Source organism: Ovis aries, chromosome 2, assembly GCF_016772045.2.
Source record: "Ovis aries strain OAR_USU_Benz2616 breed Rambouillet chromosome 2, ARS-UI_Ramb_v3.0, whole genome shotgun sequence".
NCBI lineage: Eukaryota > Metazoa > Chordata > Mammalia > Artiodactyla > Bovidae > Ovis > Ovis aries.
The window spans coordinates 92,424,554-92,451,262 of record NC_056055.1 but is presented as its reverse complement, the minus strand read 5'-3'; the positions used below and the strand labels follow the sequence as shown (position 1 = coordinate 92,451,262).

The 26,709-nt window shown below is 39.6% G+C and overlaps 1 protein-coding gene across 9 annotated transcripts in view; it reads left to right on the top strand.

The window, feature by feature from the left end:
• Positions 1-24,964, top strand: part of ELAVL2 (ELAV like RNA binding protein 2) — a 170,428-nt gene extending 145,464 nt beyond the window's left edge. For 3 of the 9 annotated variants that reach the window (XM_060411007.1, XM_027964591.3, XM_060411011.1), the window contains 4 exons: positions 11,320-11,473; positions 14,673-14,898; positions 21,562-21,600; positions 22,191-24,964. In XM_060411007.1, coding sequence (XP_060266990.1) covers positions 11,320-11,473; positions 14,673-14,898; positions 21,562-21,600; positions 22,191-22,521 — 750 coding nt within the window. In that variant the 3' untranslated portion in view covers positions 22,522-24,964. The remainder of the gene's footprint in view (positions 1-11,319; positions 11,474-14,672; positions 14,899-21,561; positions 21,601-22,190) is intronic. The other 6 variants (XM_060411008.1, XM_012127278.5, XM_060411010.1 and 3 more) reach the window with 3 other exon arrangements.
• Positions 24,965-26,709: the final 1,745 nt, after the last annotated feature.

Below are 26,709 nucleotides of genomic sequence, written 5' to 3'. Positions count from 1 at the left end.
CAAAAATTGTAATGGGCTCAGTGAAGGTATGGGGTTAGAAGTAGAATATAGAACATTCGGATTGACAGATTCCTGCTTAGCCCTTGGAATGGCCAAGTCACCGCCGCTGCAGTAGCGGATATGGTCTAACCACACACTCCCATTCACACGCCGTATCTGCTGCTGTTGCTCTGCTTGTGCTTTGCTTTTTGTTAAATGCTTCGCATGCAAAGATCTTGAGGAATTTGAAAGACATCTGTGGCCTCTCCAAGTTGCATTTCAAGAACATCTTTGCCACAGACTTCTTTTCTGTTGGTCTTGACCAGGCTGAGAGTCCTTGCTGAACCAACTGTGTACTACAAGCCAAAACAGAAGAAATAAAAGAACAGATGCCTGCCAACTATGATAGTTTAATAAAAAAAATATAAAGGTGTCTATGATGACCTCATTATGGACCTTCATTTAATCAGTACACATGGATGAACTGTTTGGGTAACATTTAATAAACTCTGCTCAAAGTTTCAGAAGGTGTTTTAAGATGTGTGAAAGGGGAACTCTAATCTGTCAAGTCCTCTCTCTGTGATTAGTTACTTAATAACAAATTTTATAACTAGTATACTTTTGTTTTTCTGAGTCTCTTCAGTAGTTGTAGTGTTGTTTTTTAATAACACCATACATAATCACTTATTTTTCCTTGTTGTTCAGTTGTGTCTGGCTCTTTGTGACCCCATACACTGGAGCATGCCAGGCCTCCCTGGCCTTCACCATCTCCCGGAGTTTGCTCAAACTCCTGTTCATTGAGGCAATTTTACCATCCAGCCATCTCATCCTCTGTTGTCCTATTCTCCTCTTGCCCTCAATGATTCTTAGCTGATTCTTGAATGATTCTTTAGTTCAATTCAGTTCAGTCGCGCCCAACTCTTTGCGACCCCATAAATCGCAGCACGCCAGGCCTCCCTGTCCATCACCAACTCCCGGAGTTCACTCAGACTCAGGCCCATTGAGTAGGTGATGCCATCCAGCCATCTCATCCTCGGTCGTCCCCTTCTCTTGCTTCCAATCCTTCCCAGCATCAGAGTCTTTTCCAACGAGTCAACTCTTCGCATGAGGTGGCCAAAGTACTGGAGTTTCAGCTTTAGCATCATTCCTTCCAAAGAAATCCCAGGGCTGATCTCCTTCAGAATGTGATTCTTAGCTACATCTTTTAAGTTAGATACAGGAATTAGCTGGCTTGAATTTTATTTAGTGATGCTGCACTAAAACTTGGAAATAATGTGAAGCCGAGACAGTCTCTCTAGTACAAAATAGCCAGTTGCTATGTTTACTTTATGTTAAATGGTTGTGTGTGTGTGTGTGTGTGTGTGTGTGTGTGTGTGTTTAAAGGAGACCAAAGCATTAGTCTCAGATGTTATAATTTAATTTTTTCCTCTCTTCAACTCCCCTCACCCATGTTAGATTTTTCTCAAATATCTCCTAAATAATTTTTAGGCACTGCTAATAGAAGAGATATAGTAGTAACTGTCCTAAGAGAAAGACTCATTTGATATATTTCAGGTTTTCCTTATACATGTATAAGAAAAAATTTAGCAAAGTTAAGGTTCTTCTTGGATGTTTTGACCAGTATCTCCATATTAAATGTCTGATCGTTTCTGTAGAAATTTGCATGATTTCAGACTGCGTTACAGCCCGTGGCTTAATAGAAAACCCCTAGAAGAAGACTCAAAACTCCAGATTCTACATTCAGCTCTTTTGTTCTGTCTTTGGACGTGTCACTTCACTTTTATGAAATTTTTTTTGCTAAATACAGATATTGGACCAAATAATGTCTATATTTTTGCTCTAAAGTTAAGATATCCTCATCTCTGCTACATAGTACTGTGTTTAAGAATTTACTGCTTCTAGGGATTTGAATCCTCAATATAAAAAAATGAAACTTTTTTTTTTTAATGTTTAATGGAGTCTATAGTCTAGTATGATGCTGTGAAAGTGCTGCACTCAATATGCCAGCAAATTTGGAAAAACCAGCAGTGGCCACAGGACTGGAAAAGGTCAGTTTTCATTCCAGTCCCAAAGAAAAGCAATGCCAAAGAATGCTTAAACTACCACACAGTTGCACTCATCTCACACGTTAGTAAAGTAATGCTCAAAATTCTCCAAACCAGGATGCAACAGTATGTGAACCATGAACTTCCAGGTGTTCAAGCTGGATTTAGAAAAGGCAGAGGAACCAGAGATCAGTTTGCCAACATCCGTTGGCTCATCGAAAAAGCAAGAGAGTTCCAAAAAAATACTCACTTCTGCTTTATTGACTATGCCAAAGCCTTTGACTGTGTGGGCCAGAACAAACTGGAAAATTCTGAAAGAGATGGGAATACCAGACTACCTTACCTGCCTCCTGAGAAATCTGTATGCAGGTCAGGAAGCAACAGTTAGAACACGATATGAAACAACAGACTGGTTCCAGATAGGAAAAGGAGTACATCAAGGCTGTATATTGTCACCCTGCTTATTTAACTTCTATGCAGAGTACATCATGAGAAATGCTGGACTGGATGAAACACAAGCTGTAATCAAGATTGCCGAGAGAAATATCAATAAGCTCAGATATGCAGATGACACTACCCTTATGGCAGAAAGTGAAGAAGAAGTAAAGAGCCTCTTGATGAAAGTGAAAGAGGAGAGTGAAAAAGTTGGCTTAAAACTCAGCATTCAGAAAACTAAGATCATGGCATCCGGTCCCATCACTTCATGGCAAATAGATGGGGAAACAGTGAGAGACTATTTTTTTGGCCTCTAAAATCACTGCAGATGGTGATTGCAGCCATGAAATTAAAAGATGCTTGCTCCTTGGATGAAAAGTATGACCAATCTAGACAGCATATTAAAAAGCAGAGACATCACTTTGCCGACAAGGGTCCGTGTAGTGAAAGCTATGGTTTTTCCAGTGGTCGTGTATGGATGTGAAAGGCAGACTATAAAGAAAGCTGAGCGCCGAAGAATTGATGCTTTTGAACTGTGGTGTTGGAGAAGACTCTTGAGAGTCCATTGCACTGCAATGAAATTGCACCAGAACATCATAAAGGAAATTTGTTCTGAATATTCATCAGAAGTGTTAGGTAGTTAGAATAGGAAACAAGAGTCCAGAATGGCTGTGGCTAAAAGACAAGGAAGGGAAAAGCCCACAATAATAGAACAAAGGAAGGTGCGAGGACTGGAGTGAGGAAGAACATGCAGCACTCCTGGCTAGCGTAATGTACATAGGGCAGGCCCGGGGGAAGGAAAAACATATAAAAAGAGGAGCCAGGGGGCCGGGGGTCTGTCTCTCCTGCACACACGCAGGCTCCGTGTCTTTCTTTCTCTCTCTCTTCTCTTCATGCCTTTTGGGTCGGCATGCCCTCACGCCTTGAGGATGTATTTTCCTTTATTTTCCAAATAAAACTGATCTGTCCGAGAACGATAACATGGCCTGTCCGAGAGCTGGTGACACGCTGAGGGCTTTAATAGCCGTCACTTCAAATCTTTGTTGTGACGAGAACTGAGGAGACTACACTCCCCTAACAGAAGGACTGATGATGAAGCTGAAACTTCAGTATTTTAGCCACCTCATGCAAAGAATTGACTCATTGGAAAAGACCCTGATGCTGGGAAAGATTGAAGGCAGGAGGAGAAGGGGGCGACAGAGGATGAGATGGCTGGATGGCATCACTGACTCAATGGACATGAGTTTGAGTGAACTCCGGGAGTTGGCGATGGACAGGGAGGCCTGGCGTGCTGCAGTCCAGGGGCTTACCAAGAGTCAGACACGACTGAGCAACTGAACTAGCATAGTATATGCACGAAGTACCATAACATAGAATTTTTGTTATATTAGCAGATTATGGCCTTTTCTAACTTTCTAGACAAGATTTCAAAAATTAAGCATCCGAAGTAAATTTGTGAAGATCATTCGTCCTCATTACAGTGAATGTGTGGTAGGTACTGGAGTGTACAGGGAAGGTAAAGACGAGGTGTCATATTTCAAGGAACTGAGCCAGTCACAAGACTTGGTAACAGATGAGTATGTCTTGGTTTCCTCAGTATTTAGGAGAGTGAGGCATATAATACAGCGTGGGCACAGGTGAGGCGTAACCAACTCATACTAGAGTGGAGGGGATGGCTGGAGGTGATTTTCAGGCCTAGGTGACGCCCATGCAGTGTCTGAAGTGATGAAAAGTTAGATGAGTGGAAAGAGCAGTTTAACACGGGGACGTGAGAGCAGGAAGCTTTGGGAAACTGTTGAACGTTGTGTGTGTTCATACAGAATAGGTAGTCAGTACCCTGAGCGTGAAAGGTTCTTGTTGAGCCACAAAAGACGCCAGGATTCTTGTCCTCAGGAGGAGAAGAGTTCAATCCAGGGCCAGTGGTCAGAGCTTTTGTGTAATAAAGAAAGTGAAGTCTCTCAGCCGTGTCCGACTCTATACAACGCCATAGACTGCAGTCTACCAGGCTCCTCCGTCCGTGGGATTGTCCAGGCTAGAATACTGGAGTGGGTTGCCCTTTCCTTCTCCAAGAGATTTTCCCAACCCAGGGATTGAACCCTGGTCTCCCGCATTATAGGCAGATGCTAAAGTTTTATTAAAGTATAAAAAGAGATAGAGATAGCTTCTGACATAGACATCAGAAGGGGCAGAGAGAGTGCCCCCCTGCTAGTCTTTAGCCAGATGTTATATAGCTGCCAGCAGTCTGCTAACTAGAGAAAGGAAATGTCTCAAAACTCAGACTGGCATCAGGCCCCTCGCCCACAACATGCATTTTGAGATAACATTGACACAAGGCGGGTTGTCCTGGGCCATAAAATGATTGACATGAATCCTGAAGAAAGACAGATTTCCAAGTAAATACAGAGTTTCATTAACATAGATTAGGAGACCAATCAATGTTACCAGTAAAACATACTGGTTTGTGAAGTGGGTTCTGATTCTTAAAGTGGAACAGACTTGAAGACAGTCTAGGGTAAATACATAGTTCATTAACATAGCTTAAGACAAAGATTTCCATAAGAAAAACGCATTGGTTAGCTCAAGGTTTGAGAAAAGTTAAGTTCAGGTAGAACCAGGTGTAGTCATGGCAACACAGAATTTTAAAAGAAACCCCCTTTTAAATTTGTATAGAGAAGGAGAAAAAATAATAACACTAGTAGTTTGTTTCCTCCTGCCGCTTAAGAGAGAGATTAAAAATGTCTGACACTTGCAGCCTATTTCCTCCATTTGGAGACCCCTGGCCTTCCTGCCTGTTAGCCACTCAAGCATAAGTAACTTAGAAACTTGAAATTATTCTTAAAGCATTAGGGAATCTCTGAGAGGAATAACCTGATCAGATATATTTTGCGGTATTTCTGAATGTCTCTTTTGAATGAAAACAATCTTACATAGACTAAAGCATTCAACCAACCCAGTGTTCAATAAAATCTGAGGTTCTGTGTGTTGTCCACTGTTGCAATATTCCACATTCTCTGTCTTGGAATACCTTTTAGAGGCAACTTCTCTAATCCATAATACCTTTGCTAAGCCTTCCTGTTAGGTGTGATTATTCCTTTTAGCTCCACCTCCTTCGCTAGAGCTAATCTTTAATTTCTTATGAACTTATTTCTGTATGCTTTGTTCTCTCTCAAGTTTACTCATTTGCAACCCTCTGTGAAACATGCTTGCTCTTACACCAAACCTAATCTTGGACTGATATGTGTATGTCCTGGTGTGTGTTTGAGACCTGTTCCTGGTAGGGTTTTGCATTTAGAAGTAGATCAAAGGACACTGCTTCCTTTTTGGTGGATTTTGAGGTCTATGCCTGACTTGTGGTTAAAACTTAATGTCTTTTCTGTGTGCTTCTGAGTTCTCTTGGTGGGTCCAATGTAGCCCCGTGCCTATAATGCCTTGATGCTTTCACAAGAACTTTGCTACTGTCTGCCAGAGCTGGAGCTAATTTTTATTTAGCGGTAGTATCATTTTTCTTAGTCCCATCAAGGCTCCATTTTTTTTGATATGAACAGCAATTAACTCTCAGTTTAAATAGGCATAACTGTGACCTTGTCCACTCTTTTCAGCTGCAGAATGGAGCGTTCCAAAAAAAAAAAAAAAACGGAGTCTGAGTGGCATGTACCTCATTTTTTTCAGGGTTAGTGTTTGTAGTCCTGGGTCAGTAATTGACAAGTGATAGAAGTTGTTTACTGGTGATCTTGCCAGTGGGAGATTTTTCAGATGTCTGGAGTTTAATAAAGAAGAGATTGCTTTGTTCATTTATAGTCCTTATCACTTTAATCTGTTGGTATTAATGTCCACTGTCACTGATCTTTCTGTTGGTGAAGTGGAGAGAATTGAGAGCAGTTGTACTTTTGGACGGAAGCATTTAGACATACTTCTGTTAAAGTGACGTACAGGGGGTCTTAAACTTTATTATGTACCTGTAATAAAGTCCCAGCTCTTGTCCATGTTTTCATTTCTTTCAGTTCTGTGTATTTTTATTAACCTGTATTTTGACAGCCCATTCATAGTATATGTGTTACTTGTCCTTGAATGTTTAATGTATAATTAGTTTTATTTGCTGATGAAGATGGCTCAGATGATAAAGAATCTGCTTGCAATGTAGGAGACCTGGGTTCAATTCCTGGGTTGACAAGATCCCCTGGAGAAGGGAATGGCTACCCACTCCAGTATTCTGGCCTGGAAAATCCCATTGACAGAGGAGCCTGGCAGGCTGCAGTCCATGGGGTCGCAAAGAGTCTGACATGATTGAGTGACTGCATGCTGATGAAGAAATGAGTTTTTAATTACAAGGAATATGCTGTGTCTCAAACTATTCCATTTTCAGGACCTGATTACTTTGATAAATCTATTTTTATCTCTATTTTGTCCAGTCAGGTCTCTCTTGTGAAGAACAGCTTGAGAAGCCATTGACTAGAACATTTATTGCCTGGTACTTCTGTCTCCCTTCTTTCCCTTCAAGTAATTTCAGCATTGCTTGTCTTTGTTTATAATATCACTCGTACACTTGTGAGGAATTCCAGAATAAACCTGAGATATAAAATGCTATCTTTGGAGTAGATTGGTGTTCAGTGTTGTACTTTCTGTATCATCTTTAAATATTTAAATTGCAGACTCTGTGGCTGCCTCTTAAATTAGATCCTTCACTTAGTAGTTTTGACATTTCATAACCTTGCTCCTCAGGCATTAAATATTCACCTGTTTAAATGGCAGTGAAATGTAAAACCCCAAACCTATCTCTTAATCCAGTGATTACAGATTGGAGAACACCTTGGATTTGTTGAAGGAGGAAGCTGTTTTGACCCTCCTGGAACATATGCTGGAGGTTCATCCTATTGAAGTATTTCTAATATAGAAATAGCCATAAAACAAAACCATCTCATGGGTCTTCTCCATGGAGTGTTATTTTAGTCTTGAAGAACCACAGAGACAGACTTAACAATTTGAAGTTTCAGATAGCCCCAGAGTCGTTCTCCAGGTGAAAATTAAAGCAGCGCACCAGTTTGAGCCCCAAATCTGTAGAAAAATCAGAATCAAGAATTGCTGATTAAAAAAAAAAGAATTGCTGATAATTGTTGGATAGAAATTTGGTCTGGAAACTGATTTGAATCTGCAAAGTACAAGTCCTTATCTCATTCATTGCAAGTCTTCCTCAGTTCAGTCGCTTAGTCGTGTCTGACTCTTTATGACCCCATAGACTGCAGCACACCAGGCCTCCCTGTCCATCACCAACTCCCGGAGTTCACTCAAACTCATGTCCATTGAGTCGGTGATGCCATCCAGCCATCTCATCCTCTGTTGTCCCCTTCTCCTCCTGTCTTCAATCTTTCCCAGGATCAGGGTCTTTTCCAATGAGTCAGTTCTTTACATCAGGTGGCCAAAGTTTTGGAGTTTCAGCTTCAGCATCAGTCCTTCCAGTGAATATTCAGGACTCATTTCCTTTAGAATTGACTCCTTGCTGTCCAAGGGACTCTCAAGAGTCTTCTTCAACACCACAGTTCAAAAGCATCAATTCTTTGGTGCTCAGCTTTCTTTATAGTTCAACTCTCACATCCATACATGACTACTGGAAAAACTATAGCTTTGATTAGACAGACCTTTGTTGGCAAAGTAATGTCTGCTTTTAATATGCTGTCTAGGTTGGTCATAACTTTTCTTCCAAGGAGTAAGCATCTTTTAATTTCATGGCTGCAGTCACCAAGCAGTATGAAAAGGTGAAAAGATAGGACAGTGAAAGATGAACTCCCAAGACAAGGGTTTAGAAGATCAGAATTTTAATCCAGAGTTCAACACTTGTGTATAGCATTAGCAGTGCTTACCTACCTTTTCTGTATCTGTTTCCCCAGCTATAAGATACTGATATGTGCCCTCCCTACCTTACAGGGTTGTTGTGAGGCACAAAATAGTGTATCTGAAAATGCTTTCCAAATGGTGAAGTCCCTTAAGCCCCTGGAGTATAAGTTAAATGGAAATACTGTTGCCACCATGAGTTTCTGTAAGATTGAGTCACCCATGTCCTGCCTGTGGTGATAGGAACCAATTCTTTGGCAAAGTCAGTGCAAAACAGTGTTGAGATGGTTCTTTATTGAGAGTTGGAACCTTATTAGTGTAGCCGTGTCTGGAAATGCACCTGGGTAATCAGATAAGACATACGTAAATGATTGTTATGAAGGAGGAAACTTATGCTTTAAGATCTTTGGAAAGAGGAGGCAGAGCATGCCATGCGGGGTCACGTGGGCAGGCCCCAGAGATGCCAGGAGGCAGAGGGGAGAGGGCAGAGCGTGGCCTGGGGCCTTTCTGGGGGTCCTGGCGGGAAGCTGAGGACAAGGCAGGGCAGGTAGACTGGGGGAGTTTAGCTTTGGAGAGTTTGAATGGTTCTCGACCACTCTGGGCTCTAGGGGTGGTAGGGCTTCCCTAGTGGCTCAGACGGCAGAGAATCCGGCTGCAGTGCAGGAAACCAGGGTTCAACCCCTGTGTCGGGAAGATCCTCTGGAGAAGGGTACGGCCACCCACTTCAGTATTCTGGGACACCCCATGGACAGGGTGGCCTGGCAGGCTGCCATCCACAGGGTTACAAAGAGTGGGACAGGACCAAGAGACTAACACCTTCACTCTCTACTTGATTGTCTGGTACCTGGCCCTAGGCCGATTCAGAGTGGGAGGAATATTGGCTTGGTCTGAGGATTTGATAAAGGAGATGGGGTGTGGCCTCTGGTTTGTATGTCAAAGATACCTCCCAGGGGAGTTGTTTGCTGCTCTCTAGAATTAACTATTCCTGGGAAGCTCAGAGGTCTCTCCTGGACCAAGGCTATAAATGCTAGAGCATTGAGAATTCAGAGGATAAGAAAATATAGTCAGTACAGGTTGGAATTAAAGAAGCAGTGTGAACTGAAGACCAGACACTGAAAGAAAAAAAAATGTAGATAACATGACTGACCCAAGTATGTTTTCAAAGCTTTTACATAAGCACTAAATATAAACCCGTTTTCCTAAATATATTTTAGGATAACTTTTAAAACACTCCACCCACACTCCTCTGAAATGCTCAAAGCAGTGAATGTCACTGCATGAGTAAATTATTATGGAGCACAGTAAGGGACTCAGGTTACTCTCGACTTTAATGGTCTAGGTCTTTACCTGCATTCTTAGATGTATTTAGAGGTGAATATTTATAGTATAGTCACCTGGGTTTTTAGGCTCTGTGCTAACAGAATTTTATGTGGATTAGAGATTATTTCATTATTCACAGCATATCCCATTTGCCAGACCATTGACAGAAATGGTTGAATCCCTGAGTGACTAATACTGATTCTTCCAAGGAATAATATTGATTGCCTATGGTGATCGTTTACATATTGGGGCTTCCCTGGTGGCCAAGATGGAAAAGAAGTGTAATATATATGCTCAGTAGTGTCTGACTCTGTGCGACTCCATGGACCATAGCCTCCCAGACTCCTCTGTCCATGGAGTTCTCCAGGCAAGAATACTGAAGTAGGTAGCCATTCCCTCGTTCCCTTCTCCAGGGGATCTTCCCGACCCAGGGATTGAACCCAAGTTTCCTGCATTGCAGGCGAATTTTTTTTTCCATCCAAGTCACTATGAAAGCCCAAAGATTGATACTAATGGTTATGATCAATCGGCAGAAGTTGACCTGTCATGGTACTCCACCAAATGAAACCCAGAGCTTGGCCGTTTTTGTCAGTGATCTGGCAAACGGGGTATGCTGTGAAGTTTCTGTCCTTGGCAGTCAGTCTAGAAGAGCTCGCTATTAAAACTAAAGGAAATGGGGTCAAAATAGCACATGAGACTCAGCGCTGACATAAAATTGGCAAAGAGGTATCGATCACAGTTTGGGCAAGATCTAAGTGGCTTGAGCTCTCCCTTGACTGTTATGTGCTTGGTGAGCTGTTGCGGATCCACGACGGCTTGTGGGGCCTCTGGGATACTAGATTGGCTGTACTCAGCAGACACTCTTAGCACATGCGATGGGCCAGGGTGAGGAGGATGCAGTGATGAGAGGGGCGGCTCTAACGCCTTCCCTCCCGGAGTGTGTGTAAGGTGTGCTGATGATAAATACACACGGGCCTATTCTGTCTTCATCTTGGTAGAAGTTTAGACACTCTATCTCAAAGGTGGGAAGCCTTTTGAAAGGGCATGTAAAGTCAATAAATCAATAGATGGACTTAAGACCTTTTAAATCAAGATTGAAGAGATTTGTGGACAGACATAGACAAAGAATGACAGGAGATACAGTCCATTCATACATCTGAGAATTTAAGGATGATAGCTATTTTTTTTATCATGATAATCTGCTTCAAGATGTTTATTTACAGTGTGTCTATTAAATAGTACAGGGTTTAATTGAAATTGCTAAATAATTTCCGAAAAGGGCATATTTAAATTCTTTAGAAAGTTTGTACCATCCCCCACCCCTGCTGAAGTGGGAGGCACCAAAACAGGTCACACAGGTGTGTCAGATGAATTTAGAATCCTTAAGCCTGACCATTCAATTGAGCCTAAATCCCTAGTTTAGGAGATTGGCCCCTTGGAGGACAGCTTATTACCAGGAGTCCTACTCTGCTCTGTGTACCACTGGTCAGTTTTGAACACTTACACACCTGGGGTAGATATGCGCTTCTTTCCACCCAGGGGAATGGTGTTTCTCTTGTCAAGAGTCTCTCCAGAAAGCAGTGGAACAGTTCATGCTGGACATGCTTGAATGCTTTCTTGCATGCTGCTTATGGAAAAGCTCACTTGAGGCGGTTTTCGAATTTGGGAAGGAAGGTCACTGAGTGTGCATGCACGTTTCTCTACTCTTTTCCAGGTTTCCTATGCGCGCCCGAGTTCAGCTTCCATCAGAGATGCTAATTTATACGTCAGTGGACTTCCAAAAACAATGACCCAGAAGGAGTTGGAGCAACTTTTTTCACAATATGGACGCATTATTACTTCTCGTATTCTTGTTGACCAGGTCACTGGTAAGTAGGCAGCCTCTGCTCGCTGACTGACAGATGGTGAAATAGTCTGCCTTCTCATACAGAAGTCTGGCCTCTAGAATATATCAAAGGTGTATCTGTGGGCCAGAAAATGCAATTTTTTGCTAAGATTGTTCATAGATATGCATGGGTAAGCATAGATACTGTAGTGAGCAAGCTTGAGTCATTTCCTTCCCAAAGGTGAAGGTTTGGAGCCTGTTTTGTGGCTTATAATAAATTTATAATTATTGAATATAAATTATTATAAATAATTATTACAAATTAATAATCTTCATTTCTAAGCTCCTGCATGAAAAAAGCTCCCAACCTCCTTATGAAGCATTAAGTAACAGTCTTACTCTTTGTGAAAAACATAGTTTAATGCTGCTAATTCTCCGAGGCAGAATTACACTGCATCTACACTAGTAATTGCTGTTAAGACTTTTTCAGGTCCATGCTGTGTTGTATAGGCATGCATGAGTTTGAAATTTTAAGTGTTAAAAATTAATTTTAATCTCATGTTACTTTTAACCAAACCAAAATAAGACCAATATGTTTATTAAAATCTTTGTGTGGAAGGGAGCTCTTCTGCTAAAGCTTTCAGTTAAAGAAAAACTAGCAATACAGATTTGAATATGGATCTTAAAAGTAAAGTAAAGGCATATTTTTCTATTATAAAAGCAATATTCTTCTAAAAACATATTAAAATTAAGGAAGCATGCAAAGGAGGGGGGAGAAAATCACCTGTAGTGCCATATACTAAAGCAGTCACTTTAAGATTTTGTGAGTAGTCTTTTTTTTTTTTTTTAAAGAAAATGGGTTTTTCTCTTTTCTGTGTGATTCTTCTGTCTTCTCTCCTTCACTATCCCTGTTGTCTTTCTCTCTCCTCTTCTGTCTCTCATAGTTAGAGTACCAGTGGAAATAGTTGTGCATTATAACGTGTGATTATATTTTTTAAGAAACGATGGACCACAGAATACGACTAGGCCAGTTTTTTTCATTCTTCAACTGATGATCAATTGAGTTGATCTGAACTCAATCAGAAGCATCCTTTGTTATGTTCCTCTGTGCTGTTCATTAGCTTCTTACAGAGTCTGAACACCATACTTCTGAGTTCCGAGTATAGTGGTATCTACCATCATCCATATGCTTAGGAGAGGGGCCTGTAGATTTTATTGTATGGAGAGAATTAGTCCAGTGAGGATATATAAAAATGTGGTCGTCTTAGCTACATTTCATGATTTTCATACATTCTATCACAGTGTATTGTACACACAGATGGCAAATGAGGTTGAATAGAAGTCCAGGCCTAACAATCCAAATACATTTGTTTAGAGCAAAATAAAAAAGGCCTTTTGTTTTATTTGTATTCATGCTTTTTAATTCATTCACTCTCAGTGAGGACCTGAATCAAAAGTCAGTTTCACCTGTGATACAGAAAGCCATTTCTCGGCTGCAGGGCCATCCTGAGGGTGCAGGTAGACTACCTGGCCACCTCCTGATTGAGTCAGTGTTTCTCAAGTGTGGTTCTGCACCTGCAGCAAAAGCACCCTCCTGGAACTTTGTTAGAAATGCAGGCTTGGGCCCCAAAACCTAGTGAATAAAACTCTTAGAGTGGGCATTTTACCAAGTCCTTTAGGCTGTTTTGATGCGTGCTCAGGTTTGAGGACCATAGGTTTAGGTGACTCATCCTAAACTGAGGCCGTTTCGCTGCCCATCTAAGGCTTTCCTGATGGAATAATAAAGTTTTAGGGGTTATTCATGCTGAATAGATAATGGAAAGGATAGATTTGGTGTCGTTTCACCATTTCATCGTTACACTTAAGACCTTTAGTGTGAAGTTGTCCACTTTACCTAAAATGAAAAAATGCTGCAGTTTTGTTATTGGGCCATCAGGTGCATGCAGCGTGTATGTGCGTGCGCAGTAATGTGCGTGCAGCAGGCATAGCTTAGAAATAGGGAAGGTGAGTGATAGGGGCTGAGATACGTGCGTACGGGGAAAAATGCCTTACCTACCTTAGAATTCTGAGCCATTCGACCTACACAGGATTGATTATAAAGCAAGCAGACCTTTATTCTTTTTTAAAGTTCCTGTAAATCATAATGGTCTAATGCTTTTTCTTAACTTATCTTTCTTAATTGCTTCTCACTCTTCCTCAATGACATACTCTGAATCATCTAGGCTTTTCCTGCTGCAAGTCCCAAGTTAGTCCTGCTACTACTGATTTGTTTTGCCAAGAAAGTCTTTCCCTACAACTGCTGATCCCATGGTGGCCAGCTCTGGCCACCCCAAATAGTCTGTTAAGCTAATTAAATGGAATGAGTTGGATTTCTTGCTGCTATTTCTCAAAAGTTGGGCAGGTACTTGGCCATCCTTCTGCTTCCCCCCTTCTGGTCTCTCAAGGTGGGGTGAGCGTGAGCGGGAAATAGCATTCTGTAGCCAGAAGTAATGCTGCCAAAGAAAGCAAGCTTTGAGGCTTTACTTCTGTCTTGTTTAATTTTACTCTTATCTCCTCTTTTCCCTCTTTTTCTCCATATAATGTCATTTCTCTAATAAAGAAGAGTCAGTTAAAAGCAGTGGGGGAGCTTCAGGGAACCAGAAAAACCTCTTCAGGCATTTCTCTCAAAGGGTCGGTAGCCTGTATAATTAAGTAGAATTTTACTATTTAAAAGTGTAGCTGAAATATGTTTTTCTACCCCTGTGCATATATTTTTAGCATAGCTTTTTAGCATTTTTAGCAAATGCTTGGTTCTCTTCTCCTCGTTCCAAGAGAAAGAGCTCCTGTGCCCTTTCTTTCTGAACTGTTTGTCCAGTAGCATAATTTGAAAAGTACAAGTCAGTCATACAGTTGACATCATTAAAGAATGCATGAGAGGGAGAGAAGAAGGTGGGGAAAAGAAACATGGACGTACTTGTGTGCTTTCTTCTTCTTCCTGGCTTATTGGTAGCATGTAGTAATGGGCTTTAAAGTGCATTAATTTAATTAATGCGTTTCATCTATTTAAAAAATACAAAATTGTAATGCTAGACTGAATTGCTACTAAGCAAAGGTGAAGCTTTTCTCCTGGTGTGATTTTTGTGGCAGATGTTACATGTGGGTGAAAACATGTTCTTGAGAAGGGAAAATTAATGTATCCTTTCTTCTCTCCCTCCTGTCTCCTTCTACTCCCTTTCCCAAATCCTTACCCACATCTACCTTAGGCATATCAAGGGGTGTAGGGTTTATTCGATTTGACAAGCGGATTGAGGCAGAAGAAGCTATCAAAGGCCTAAATGGCCAGAAACCTCCCGGTGCCACAGAGCCAATCACTGTAAAGTTTGCTAATAACCCAAGCCAAAAGACCAATCAGGCCATCCTTTCCCAGCTGTACCAGTCTCCAAACAGAAGGTATCCAGGACCACTAGCTCAGCAGGCACAGCGCTTTAGGTAAGTCCGGTCTACTTCTTACGCCCAGCTGCTCAAACCAGAAGTCTCAGGTTCGCTGTCCGGCACTTTTATTATAAGACAAGATCTCTGGTTTGCTATTATCATTGTTTTCTTTCTTTTTCTTATGGGCACAGGGAAAGCCTACTTGGGGTATAGTGTCTTTTGCAGAGTATCCAAAGTGGGGGCGAAAGTTCAGTAACCTGTGGCAGGCAGTGGTTCTCAATCAGGAATGGTTTTGCTCTTCTGGGAGCGTTGGCAGTGTCTGGAGACATTGATGTCGGTATCAGTTGGATGGGGATGACTGGCATCTCATGGGTGGAGGCCACTGGTGCTGCCCATCATCCTGCAGTGTACAGTAAAGCCCCCCAACACCAGGGGACTATCTGGTCCCAAACTTAGTGGTGCTGAGGCTGAGAAACCCTGACCTGCAGAATACTGGGGGTCTTCCTAATTGTTCCCATTGCTTCTGATTTCCCTCTTCTAGTTTTTTACTTGAGAAGGTCTTTTCTTAGGTCAAGCTCTTTCAGTTACTTGGTTTTATAATTTGTGCACAACTAAGGATATATAACTTATATGGTTGCATTATGTTTTTATAAATAGATTCATCTTCCCGTTTTAAGTTTTTAATCTTTGCAGTATAGAGGTTGGCAAACCCCTGTAAAGACCCAGACAGTAAATATTTTAGGCTTTGTGGTCACAGTATCTGATGCATGTCTTTTAAAAAAAAACAAAAAAAAAACACACAAAAACTCTTTAAAAATGTAAAAACCATTCTTAGCTCTTGGGCTATAGAGAAACAGATGGCAGTCTGGATTTGGCCTGTGGGTGGTAGTTTTCTAACCTCTATAGTCCATGGAATGACCATGCATTTTTAGTACGAAGAAGACATTCTCTCTCATTAGACAGGTTAAATATTCTAATTTTTCAAAATTTATTCTAATACTGGGGCACCAACCAAATCTAGGTTTTTTTGTTTTTTTAAATCCTTGATCTGCATGTGAGGAGAATGGTGACTTTTAGATGTTAAACAGAGCACAGATACATAAGTAGTTTTTATTTTCTGGAACATTTTTAAGATCCTTTTTTGGCCATATGGTATCCTGCAGTCATAATGCCATCTCACACTTGTGATAGTATTTTTTTGTTTCTGTTCTTTATCACAAGTGCATTATTTGCATGCTGGGGCATAATAGTTAATCACCAAAAATATAATCACAAATTTAACTTAATAAACAAAGATTTATATGTTTTCTAGCTTATATCACATGCCTTTTTTTTTTTTTTTGGCTCGTGTATTTAGAATGCTGCAGAGAGTAAAGATAAAAATCTATCAATGTCTTCTTTAAATCACTGAGATTTAAATCACTGAGATACCTCACCTGAGGTGTGAAAGAGAAGTTTTCTGTAAACATCATGTTCAGGTGGCTTAAGGTGGCTTTTGCCTTGGGAGAAAAAGTTATGCTGTCATGAGGCTTCATCTGGAACTGGATGACTTGGTACCCGGTTGACTGAGCCTGGCGATCACTTCACTCTGCTTCAGCTTTGCACAAAAAAAGATAAATTAATTAAAAAAAAAATATATATATATATATATGCAGGAAAAAAATAAATAAATAATTTTTTAAAAAATGAAAAAAAAAAAAAGGCATTGGTAGAAAGGAAACACTGCCGATTTTGTCTGTGGTGGTTGGAAGTAGTGATTGAGCTGGAGGAAGAGATGGATGGAGCTGCCTTTGTGGAAAAAGAAATTTCACAGAGTCATTTCTTAGCTCTGCTTGTAGGTTTCTTCTGTGGCATCTTAAGTGAGTAAACTTTTTTTTTTAAATTTAGCACAGACGTGAATGAAGGAATTTTAGAGATTTTTCTTGGGCAGCCAGTTAACCCCAGAGCTTTTTGAGGCCCAGTAAAGAATTCTGATCTTAGGTACAGGAGAGTTCTTTGAAACTTACTGGTTGATTTTAACACTGAAAGTACCACGTTTGACGTTAGAAGAAAGCTCTTTGAGTTTAAATTGTTATTTTTGGTGTTTCCTAATTTAAGCTCTGGTTTTTGTTTTATGGTAGTTATTGAGTAAAACTATGCTCTTAAAATCAAGAATTCTGAGAAAGGCTGGGCAAGAGGACTGAAATGATAGTATCTTTAGGAGAATGCCCGATTATTGAAATGGCAAGACTTGTAGGTGACTCAGATGTTAAGTTGTCTAACTATTTTATCTGTTCTCAATTTGATCTACCCCCCTTCATACATGGTATGTATGTTTTTTTTTTAATTAAAAAATGTTTTTTATTAGGTAAAGTTTTACAGGTTGTTCGGATAGATTTAATATTTTTAAAAAATATTGCCCATTCTGTGCTTTTATCATTTAGTTCCATCTGTAATTAATGTAGAGATTCTTCCTTTCCTTGTCTTCTATTAAAAACTAATTTTGAGGAAAAGGAATAAGAGTTGTCTGTAAATGTTAAGGGAAACTTGGTTTCAGAAAATGAGAAAGATGTTTATTGCCCTTTCAGATTCTTAATTCTGGTCTCTGTCACCTCACTTCCCATTCTTCTCATAATTCAACTTCAGATAATAAATTATGAACTAGTCTTTGAGCTCAGTGAAGGCGTTTGGTCTAGATTCAGTGTTACAGGAAATTGAGAGCTTCTATTCCTAGGGTTCAAGTTTAGCCTGATATGTTTTTCTTTAATATCTCCGAACCTGGTCTGTTATTACCTTGATTTTTTTTCCCCCTTTCTCTATTGAATTAAGGTTGAATCTTCTTCTTTCATCTCACAAACACTCTTGAATGAAGGAGTGGCTTGCTTTGTTGTTATTTTGCTTTTCTGTAGTTCGGGCCTAGTTCATTACTTAGAGCTTTTGTTCCTCATATCTGTGTTCTAATGCTCTTAGCCTTGAGTTTGTCACCTTCTTGCTGACACTTAGAAAATTTGCACTGTGTTTTTATATTATTATAGTATCTCGGTAGTTGAGAGAGACTGGAGAATACAAGTTATAAATATTAATAGTCAGGGATGGTTTTTAATATTTATGAAATGGACCATATCTTTTAAGGTAAAAAAACTAAAATCGATGTAGTGAGGGTTAAGTTTAAAAGTTGACTTACGGTGTTTATGGCTCAGTCAACCTGTATGAATAATTAGAAAATTATTGTAACGTGAGCATTGCTGATCTAATATGCTTACCTGATTGACCGCAGTTTTCAGAATAAGACCAGCCTTATTTATTTGGATGGTTACTGTGACTCCCTTAAGTATATTCCTGGGATATGGTATCTGAATTAAACTTTCAGCCAAAGTTTTTTTCATCTCTCTTCTTGTGGAGCAGCCTTAATTCTATTAAATGTGATCTAGTCTAATGGCATGTGTGCCTGCTTCTGGAAGGCTTTATGCATTTTTAAAGGAGCTTCTATGTCAGCACTTGAGATTCATTTAAGGCACGTGCTGCCTGCACTGTCACAGCTTCTTTGGGAAAAACTGGTATCAGTCCTCCTAAATAAGTTTTTTTTCTCTTTTGGAGGAATTAGATAAGGACATGGATTGATGATCTTGTTGTGGATTAACTTCAAAGCAGTCTTGGTTGGTGATCTTTAGAGAGGTTTTGAGAACCATTATTTGTAGAGTTCAGAGTTTTATTTTCTTAACCCGTTTACAATCTGTTTTATATTTTTTTGTTTCTGACTTGGACCGACATTTCCCTTTACCTGCATGTAGACCCTAGCATAGTCTGTCAGCTGAATTTCTTGGAAACTAGGCACATATCTTCTTTTTATTCTCTACTTCTAAATATCTAGCTTCGAAATGGGAATATGTTTCTATTCAAAATATTGCCCATATATAGTCTGAAACGAGGCATGTAGTCATAAACTGTATGCACGTGGGGGCTTGTGCTAGTGCATTCATTAATTCATAAACCTGAATCACACATGGACAGTAAAGATAAGGATGAAACAAGCAATATATCAGTGTTTTGCTAATTATCATGCTGACTCATTTTTCACATATGTAATCAGTAAATATTGAGTAATACACCTTTGAAGCAAGAGTCATAGAATTATGATCTTGATCATTTGACATTTCTTGACTGACTTCATGTGAGACCTGTTAGATTATTTTGTCTAACCTCAGTGTAGCTTATCCTAGGAGCAGCAGGAATAATCAGCTCTCCATTTTCTTATTTATTCCAACTTTCCTTACAGGTGCCACCCTCACTCAGATTATGACAGTGATGGTGATATTGATGTTTATTTGCAGGACTCTCTTTTAATCTACCTCTCCTTTGAGGGTGGTTGTAGTTACAGCAAGGTTTCTCAGTCTTATCCTTCAAATCCACTTAGCGTGTTATTTGTGAGTGGATTGTGTCCACGCTGAAGGACAGGTGGCTGTGTCCCTGTCCCTTTGAGGACCGCCAAGTTGTCCCTTGGGAAAGTATGTGATGCCTGGGACTGACGAGGCTGTTGGGTGCACTGTGTTGATTCGGTAGGAATAAAGATTATTTTAAGATGAAGAGTATATTTTTAATGGACACTTCAATGTGAATTGGCTATGCTGCTGTACATCATCAGGCACGTCCCCCTGGGTCATTCTGGAGGCCACTAACTTAGTCTCCCTTAAAATTGGTTCTGTCATTAAAAGAGCATATATACAAAAGGTGTCTGTCTCTGAACTCTGGACAGACCCAGGAGAAATGTATGATTCTGGAGATTGATAGTGGTCCTTGGGTCTCAGCTAACCACCTGGTTGACAGTTTTCTAGCTGCTGCAAGACTTGGGGTACATGTGGGCCCAGTGGAGCTCACATGGCCTTCTGCCAGCCCCCGTGGGGGTGCTGAGAGCAGGGAAGGCGACCAGGTCCAGCTGCATGCAGACAGGCTTTTCAGCGTTGCTGGGGTTCTGATTCTTAGGTGGTGTATTCCTCCCAGCTCTCCTTATTGATGGGAGAGGAGGGAGGGGCAAGAAGAGCAAGGAGGGGAGACAGAGAGCTAAGTAACTTGGCTTGAATTCCATAGGACTGATTTTTTCCTAAAATGGATATTGAGCAAAGATATCGGTGGTCAGGATCTTGGTGTCATATAGGGTTTCACAAGTAGGGTAAATGTGAGGCCCATTGAGAGAGTTCTCAGAGATCCTAGTATAGAAGTCTTCTGAGGTGGAGAGTGACAAATGCGATCTCTCCCTTTAACGCAAGTAATTCACTGCTCGGGCGGTTCTGGTTTCTGCCCTGTCTTGAAAGTGCTGAAAACTCACTTGGGAGTTTCCTGTCTCTGGACTTTGGGCTGGTGACCTAGCTGGTGGTGGCAGAGCGTGCCCGTTAATGTGCAGAGATGACGCGACTCTGCTTCGATGTGCCTGCTTTGGGATCATTGCGTGCTTTGGAAGGAGACTGCAGTGAGCCGCTCCATTCCACACTCACATGCCAAAGGCACTCTGTGTTGGTCATTCCAGCATTTTCATGAAGTTATCTGTATCATTACTTTATGGTTGGTGATTTTGTTTGCATCCCTATTTCTGGTATTTGTGGCCTTTATTTTGGAGTACAAAGGTATAGCATCTTTGACCAAACAAAACCCTCCCACCCTCCAACCTCTTTTCCCACACAGGTGCCCGCTCCCTTGCATGTGCAGACAGGCCCCCCAGCCTGCCTTCCTAATAGTTCTTACTCTGGATTAAATAATTAAGGTTGCTGTTAGCAGCTTCATTGCTTTTATTCAATCAGCAGATACTGATGGTAAACCTGTCGTGACCCAGGCTCTGCTCCATGCTTAGTAATGAACTTGCCCCTGCTCCTGAGAGGGTAGGAGGGACAAGGCACACACACCACAAGGTACTCCTCTGTCACTGGGGTTTGTTCCTCTCTTTTATTAAAAAGATAGTTTGTATTACGTCAGCTCCGATTCTCTTCAGTTTTACCAAACACTCAAATGTGCAGGAATAATAGGGAATAGGAACATATCTACCTGGTCTCTTACACCTTGAGTAGTAGCACTGTACTTCTTGTAGAACAGTCAAAATAAACATCAGACTGGGATCTGATCCTGGCTTTATTGCTCAGTGAGTCTGTAGTCTTACGTTCTGTGGACTTAGTTGAGCATATTGAGAAGTGGGAGGTTTGGCTGAGGTTGTGTATAAGGTTCCTTTTATCTGTACTAGTTACACTTTGATTTTTAAAAGTGAAAGTCCTTTGTGTTTGGGAGGTTTAAGGGAGATTATGAAGTTCTGTGTAAACTGCAGAATTTGAGTGTCAGTGCCACTGTTCTCTAAACCCTTTGGCCTTGGGCGACTCCCTTAATCTGATGATGCTCAGGAACCAACTGTGAAAACAGTAACAAAGACTGTGTAGACGTATGTGGAGTGCTTAGAACTTGCCTGCAAAGGTGAGAACCCAAATGCTATTTCACAGCCCCCACATTTCCTCTCAAAAGGGTTTTCTGAGATGACCACCAGTGATTTCCCTGCATTGCACTGACCTAGGGATTGGAAGAGCTACTGTCATATGGCAGTGGTACCCATTTGCTCAGAAATGTAAGAAGACCCACTTTTTTGAGACTTCTCATACAGTTAACATAGAAACACCCCCCTTGGAAGATGGCAGTATCGAGCCCAGCTTTCTTGGACATCAAGGGGAAAAGTTAAAAACTGAAGTTTGCTGAATGTGTGTTTTGCAGGTTGGACAATCTGCTCAATATGGCTTATGGAGTAAAGAGGTAATGATAGAGGTTCATGATACTCATAATCCCTTCCCATAATTGATTAGTTTCTTTGATTTGGGGAGTGACAGCCATCATAAGTTTGTGTTGGATTTTCTTTTGCATGTACAACCTAATGAAAAGCTGTTTCTTGAAGCACGGTTGACTCAGAGTGTTTTTATACCACTTGATGCCACCTGGTGTTTGAAAACCTCCTTATTTGTTTTCTGTTGTGTTGCAGCGGTACAGCATGTTTATGTCTGTGTTGGTCCTTCCTGCTCCCAATCCGCTTAAGTTGGTGAAACCAGCTCCAAATATATATATATTTTCTCTTGTGGATAGTATTATTCAATACAGCATATAATGGCCATTTCATGACTTAAACGAATATCATGATAGTATAGCATGCTGCTGCAAGCCACACGTGGACTTTGGTTGAAACATCCAATAGTTATGTGTGTCTGTTGAGGGGAGGGGAGTTGGGGAAAGAAATAAATCATCGCTGTAACCAACCTCTGTTTCTGTTTTGTGTGTGTGTGTGTGTGTGTGTGCGTGCGTGTGTGCGTGCGTGTGTGTGTGTGTGTGTATGTGTTTCCTGTTTTGTTCAGTAGGTTTTCTCCAATGACCATTGATGGAATGACCAGTTTGGCTGGAATTAATATCCCTGGGCACCCAGGAACAGGGTGGTGTATTTTTGTGTACAACCTGGCTCCTGATGCAGATGAGAGTATCCTGTGGCAAATGTTTGGGCCTTTTGGAGCTGTCACCAACGTGAAGGTCATCCGTGACTTTAACACCAATAAATGCAAAGGTTTTGGATTTGTGACTATGACAAACTATGATGAGGCTGCCATGGCGATAGCTAGCCTCAATGGATACCGTCTGGGAGACAGAGTACTGCAGGTCTCCTTTAAGACAAACAAAACGCACAAAGCCTAATGAGCTCTTGTCCTCAGTCCATTTATATATGAAAACTATACAACAAAGGCAAGTTAAGAGAAACTTTATACATTAGTAAATGTCTTTGTAAGTCAGTGTTGAGATGGGGATAAAACGACTACTTAGCATCCTAAGAAATATGTGAGATTTTTTATTGCTAGTATTTGAATTAAAACTTCTTAAAATATCTTTTATGTTTGAATATGGACAAGAGGTACAGGGTTTTTACCTGTCACATTGCATTTTATTGCCTTCTTTGAAGAAGGTGGACCTTTTAAAGTGTTTCAGCTAAGGGAAGACATTTCTTTTCTTTTTACATAACTGCCTTGAACCTGTGAGTAAATATTGAGGCTTTGTGTTGTAATTCTTCAGTTGGTTGTGTCCTCCCCCCCCACTTTTTTTCTTTTTCTGATTAGCTTTGTGTTTGGTTTACATTTAAAGCATTGCTGTTATGTCTAAGAAAAGTATTTTGAAGTTTACATTTTTATTTATGAAGTTAAAAACGTATTTATTTTGTAATTATGATTTGGGTTGGGGAAGGGGGGGCTACATTATAAACGCTTATTGTAAGAATACTGGAGAACTTTTCGTAAAGCAGTACCTTGCCAAAGAGATAAGAGCCTCTTTGATGTGGGTTTAAAAAAAGCATCTATTTTTATAAAAAAGAAAATTTGGAGAAACTTTTTACTGGTCCTGGAACAAATATTTTGACTTGAATACTTTGAGAAATCTCTTCATATGACACCTAGTGAGCTTTTAAAATTTACCAGGAAATTTGCAGTGGTTGGAAAATTTAGAAAGATTTATGATGTAGAAAATACTTTTGAGATCTTTGTATGAAAGGAGTAGAATCAATGGGGAAACACTGCTGGTTTCGTTTTTGTAATCACCAGTGTAGCGTCTGATCATCCTGGTTATTACCTGATAGGTGGCTCACATTGATTTGTGATTTTGAAACAAATAAAAAAAAATTTACAAAAGAATATATAAGAGCAGGCAAGAAATTTAAATTACCAAGAGATGGGGGAAAAAAAAATCTGTTCTTCCTAAAGAAATCCCTTCAGATAGAGCTCATGGTGTTTAGTGATGTACTTGCAGTATTGTTTGAAGAATTGTTTTGTCTTAAGGAAAAAAAGATGTTGCACATGATTTGTACTGCAGCAAATCGGCAAAAGTGATCTGAGTTGGATATATTTGAAGGTATTTTGAAAGTTACGTTCAAGGCTAACACCTGAGCTTTGTGTAATGTAAATAAGACCTTGTGTTTATGAACCTTTCAGCTAATTTGATTTTTTTTTTCCCTTACATGCCAAGTGATGTTCAGGTTTTAAATGTTTTTGTATCGGTTTTTTCCTTTGTAAATGGCATTAACATTGTCACTTGAGGTCTTGCTTCGTCACTTTCGTTGTCCTGAGGACTTGACCTTACAGTGCATCAGATTTGTTGCTGATTTTGTCTGTAGATAGTCTAACTTCTGCTGTTTATGGTGATGCTACATTTTCGTTTATAAATATGTTTGTGGTAAAAAAAGAAATGAGTATAACCATAGGTTTTGAACAAATTTCCTTACATTTTTCATACAAAAATCATAAATATCTGTATGCTATTGAAATTTAACTTTGTATGATGCTTAAACCACTATTTGGGGAAATAATAAAATAAGTCTTTACCATGTATGAAAGAAATTTTAAAAAATACAAAATATTTTCTGATTAGCATCTAGCTTATAATAAATTTTCAAAAAAGCTGAAGGTAAAAATGCCTTCATCAGGATGCACTGAGAACTATATAGTTACGTCCTGCTTTTTGTATAAACTGAGATGCTCACATGCTTCCCCTTAGAACAGGCAATGTGCTATGCATAACATAGTTGTACATTATCTTTGCGGTTGCGTTGTTTTATTTTTTATTATTTAAAATTGTAGTTATAAAATTTTTCAGTATAGTACAGTACATATACTGTGAGGCGCGTGCTAAAGTGAATAAGCGAGTTTTCATGCTGACCCACTCAATGCTATTCAGAAATCAATTGGCTTAGCACTTTTCTCATATCCTTAGGTGCATTTAGATTGTCAGAGTTAACCTGCGTTTAAAAAAAAAAAAACTAAAAAACAAAATACATGTATATACTTAAAAAAAAAATAAGGTTTCCCCTCACGGGAAAACAGCAGCTACATGCTTCTTTCCTATACTACTGTAGCAAACCAAGGCATTGATGAGAGGGCATGCAAATTGTGCTTCACTTCACAGTGTTTATCAGAGCACTTAATAAAATGTAAGGCTGGTATTTATTTGAAGTTGTACAGTATGACTTAATTCACATCTGTTGGAATAGAAAATATATTCTGTTGAGTATTTAAGAGGCTGTACATGTTTTCTTTTGTGTTTGGATTCTTTGTACTTTTTCATGTTCAGTACATCAATAAACAAAGTTGAAGGGAAAGAACAGTGTGGTGAGTAGGTCTTTATACATTTTTGGGGGCTCCTGTGCTCAGTCTAATAAACTTGCTCTCTTGAGCTAAAAGAGGTTACCTCAGAGCTCTCATTGAAAGCAGTGTTATTGAACAGATTCCAAAAAGCATGTTACGTGAAGTAGAACATGCAAAAATTTTTCTTTCAATGACAGCTGCTTATTATTTTTCAAATGTTACTTCATGAGTCATTCGTATAAGGATATGTGCTTTCATTGGCTAGTTGTAAAGTAATTGGATGCTGACATCATTCTATACCTCCGACTTAATAACTTTCTTTTTTTTTAAACAAATGGAAATTGTCCTCACACATTTACTTGAGCTAAAGAAAACCAAATAGAAGGAAGGTAACTTACTCTGGTGCCACTGACAAGATTTAATTCACCCATAGCATCAGCTGTTGTTGAGTGAAACTTACTTTTGTTGCTGGTGCCAGACTGTGAGACTCATCTGTAAAATCAGAGAAACTCCATTTCCATTAGGTTAGGTTGATGTATATAGTACATGTGTACATATCATGAACTCTGCCAGTGGTTTCACGTGTATATTCAATAGTGGTAACACATCCTCAAGAGATCTCTGGAGGAAGAAAAAAGGTGTCTTGCTCATCTTTTATATAAAGACTCTACTTCTGTAGAACTTAAGAAATATGATAATGAAGTACTTTTTTTTTCTTTTTTTTTTCTTTTTACACCAAAGTGTACTAAATGGCTTCTTTTAATTTGATTGTATCTGTCAGCTTTCTTGGTAAAAAGCCAGTCTAAAAGTAATTGTCCTGAATTCACAACTTGGTAGTCAAGAGCTTAGCTGAGTGACAAGACAATTCCTTTTCTTCCAACATGCAATTAATCTCAAATCTCCATACTCCCTTTTTTATTATATGAATTTAATACTCTAATTTTGTGATGTTGGAACAGCCTTCCCTCACCTCTCTCCTCTTGCATGGTTATCAGTATTTTGACTGGTTTGCATGTCAGCAGTTCTTTTCTATTTGAACAGATAGGGGGAAAATTCTTAGTATAAGTTTTGTGACTCTACTTGGTGTGCTTGAGGAAAAATATTTTTTTCTCAGAACCCCCTCTCACCTTCTGCTTTCAAATCATCAAGGGTGTCATAATCCAGTGTTAGAGTAGCTGACATAAATTTTTAATCTTAACATCATTTTACATTATTATAATCTGATTTGAGGAAATGTATTAGCAATTTAACCTTACTGTTTTTAAAAAAATAGATTGCAAGTGTCCTAGCCTACTTTTTAAGCTGTTCAAAATGTAGTACACACTTGTAACTTCTATTGAAAGGATTACCTAGAAATAAAATGCATACACATGAATAATATGTTGAAATTTTACTATAGTTCCAGAACAATATGTGATTCCCTTGTAGGTAGAAGATACAAAAAAAAGAGAAAAAATTTTGATCCTATTTGCGTCTGTTACCATATAGGATCCTCAAACGGTAGAAGAAGAGAAAAATATTGCTAAAATCATAACAATTTATTATTGTTGTGAAGAGCATTTTTAGCCTCAGTTATTTCAGCAAGTGGTTCATTTTTTTTCTTTGCTGTTTTTTATATTCTTTCTCTGAAGACTTCCAAAACTGGTCTCTACTTTCAAGTTGAAAGGATTAAAACATCTACACTATTAATATAGACAGCCTGTTGATGTGGGGTTGCTGAATGAACCCTTCCAGTGTTCTGGTTCATAGAAGTAAACAG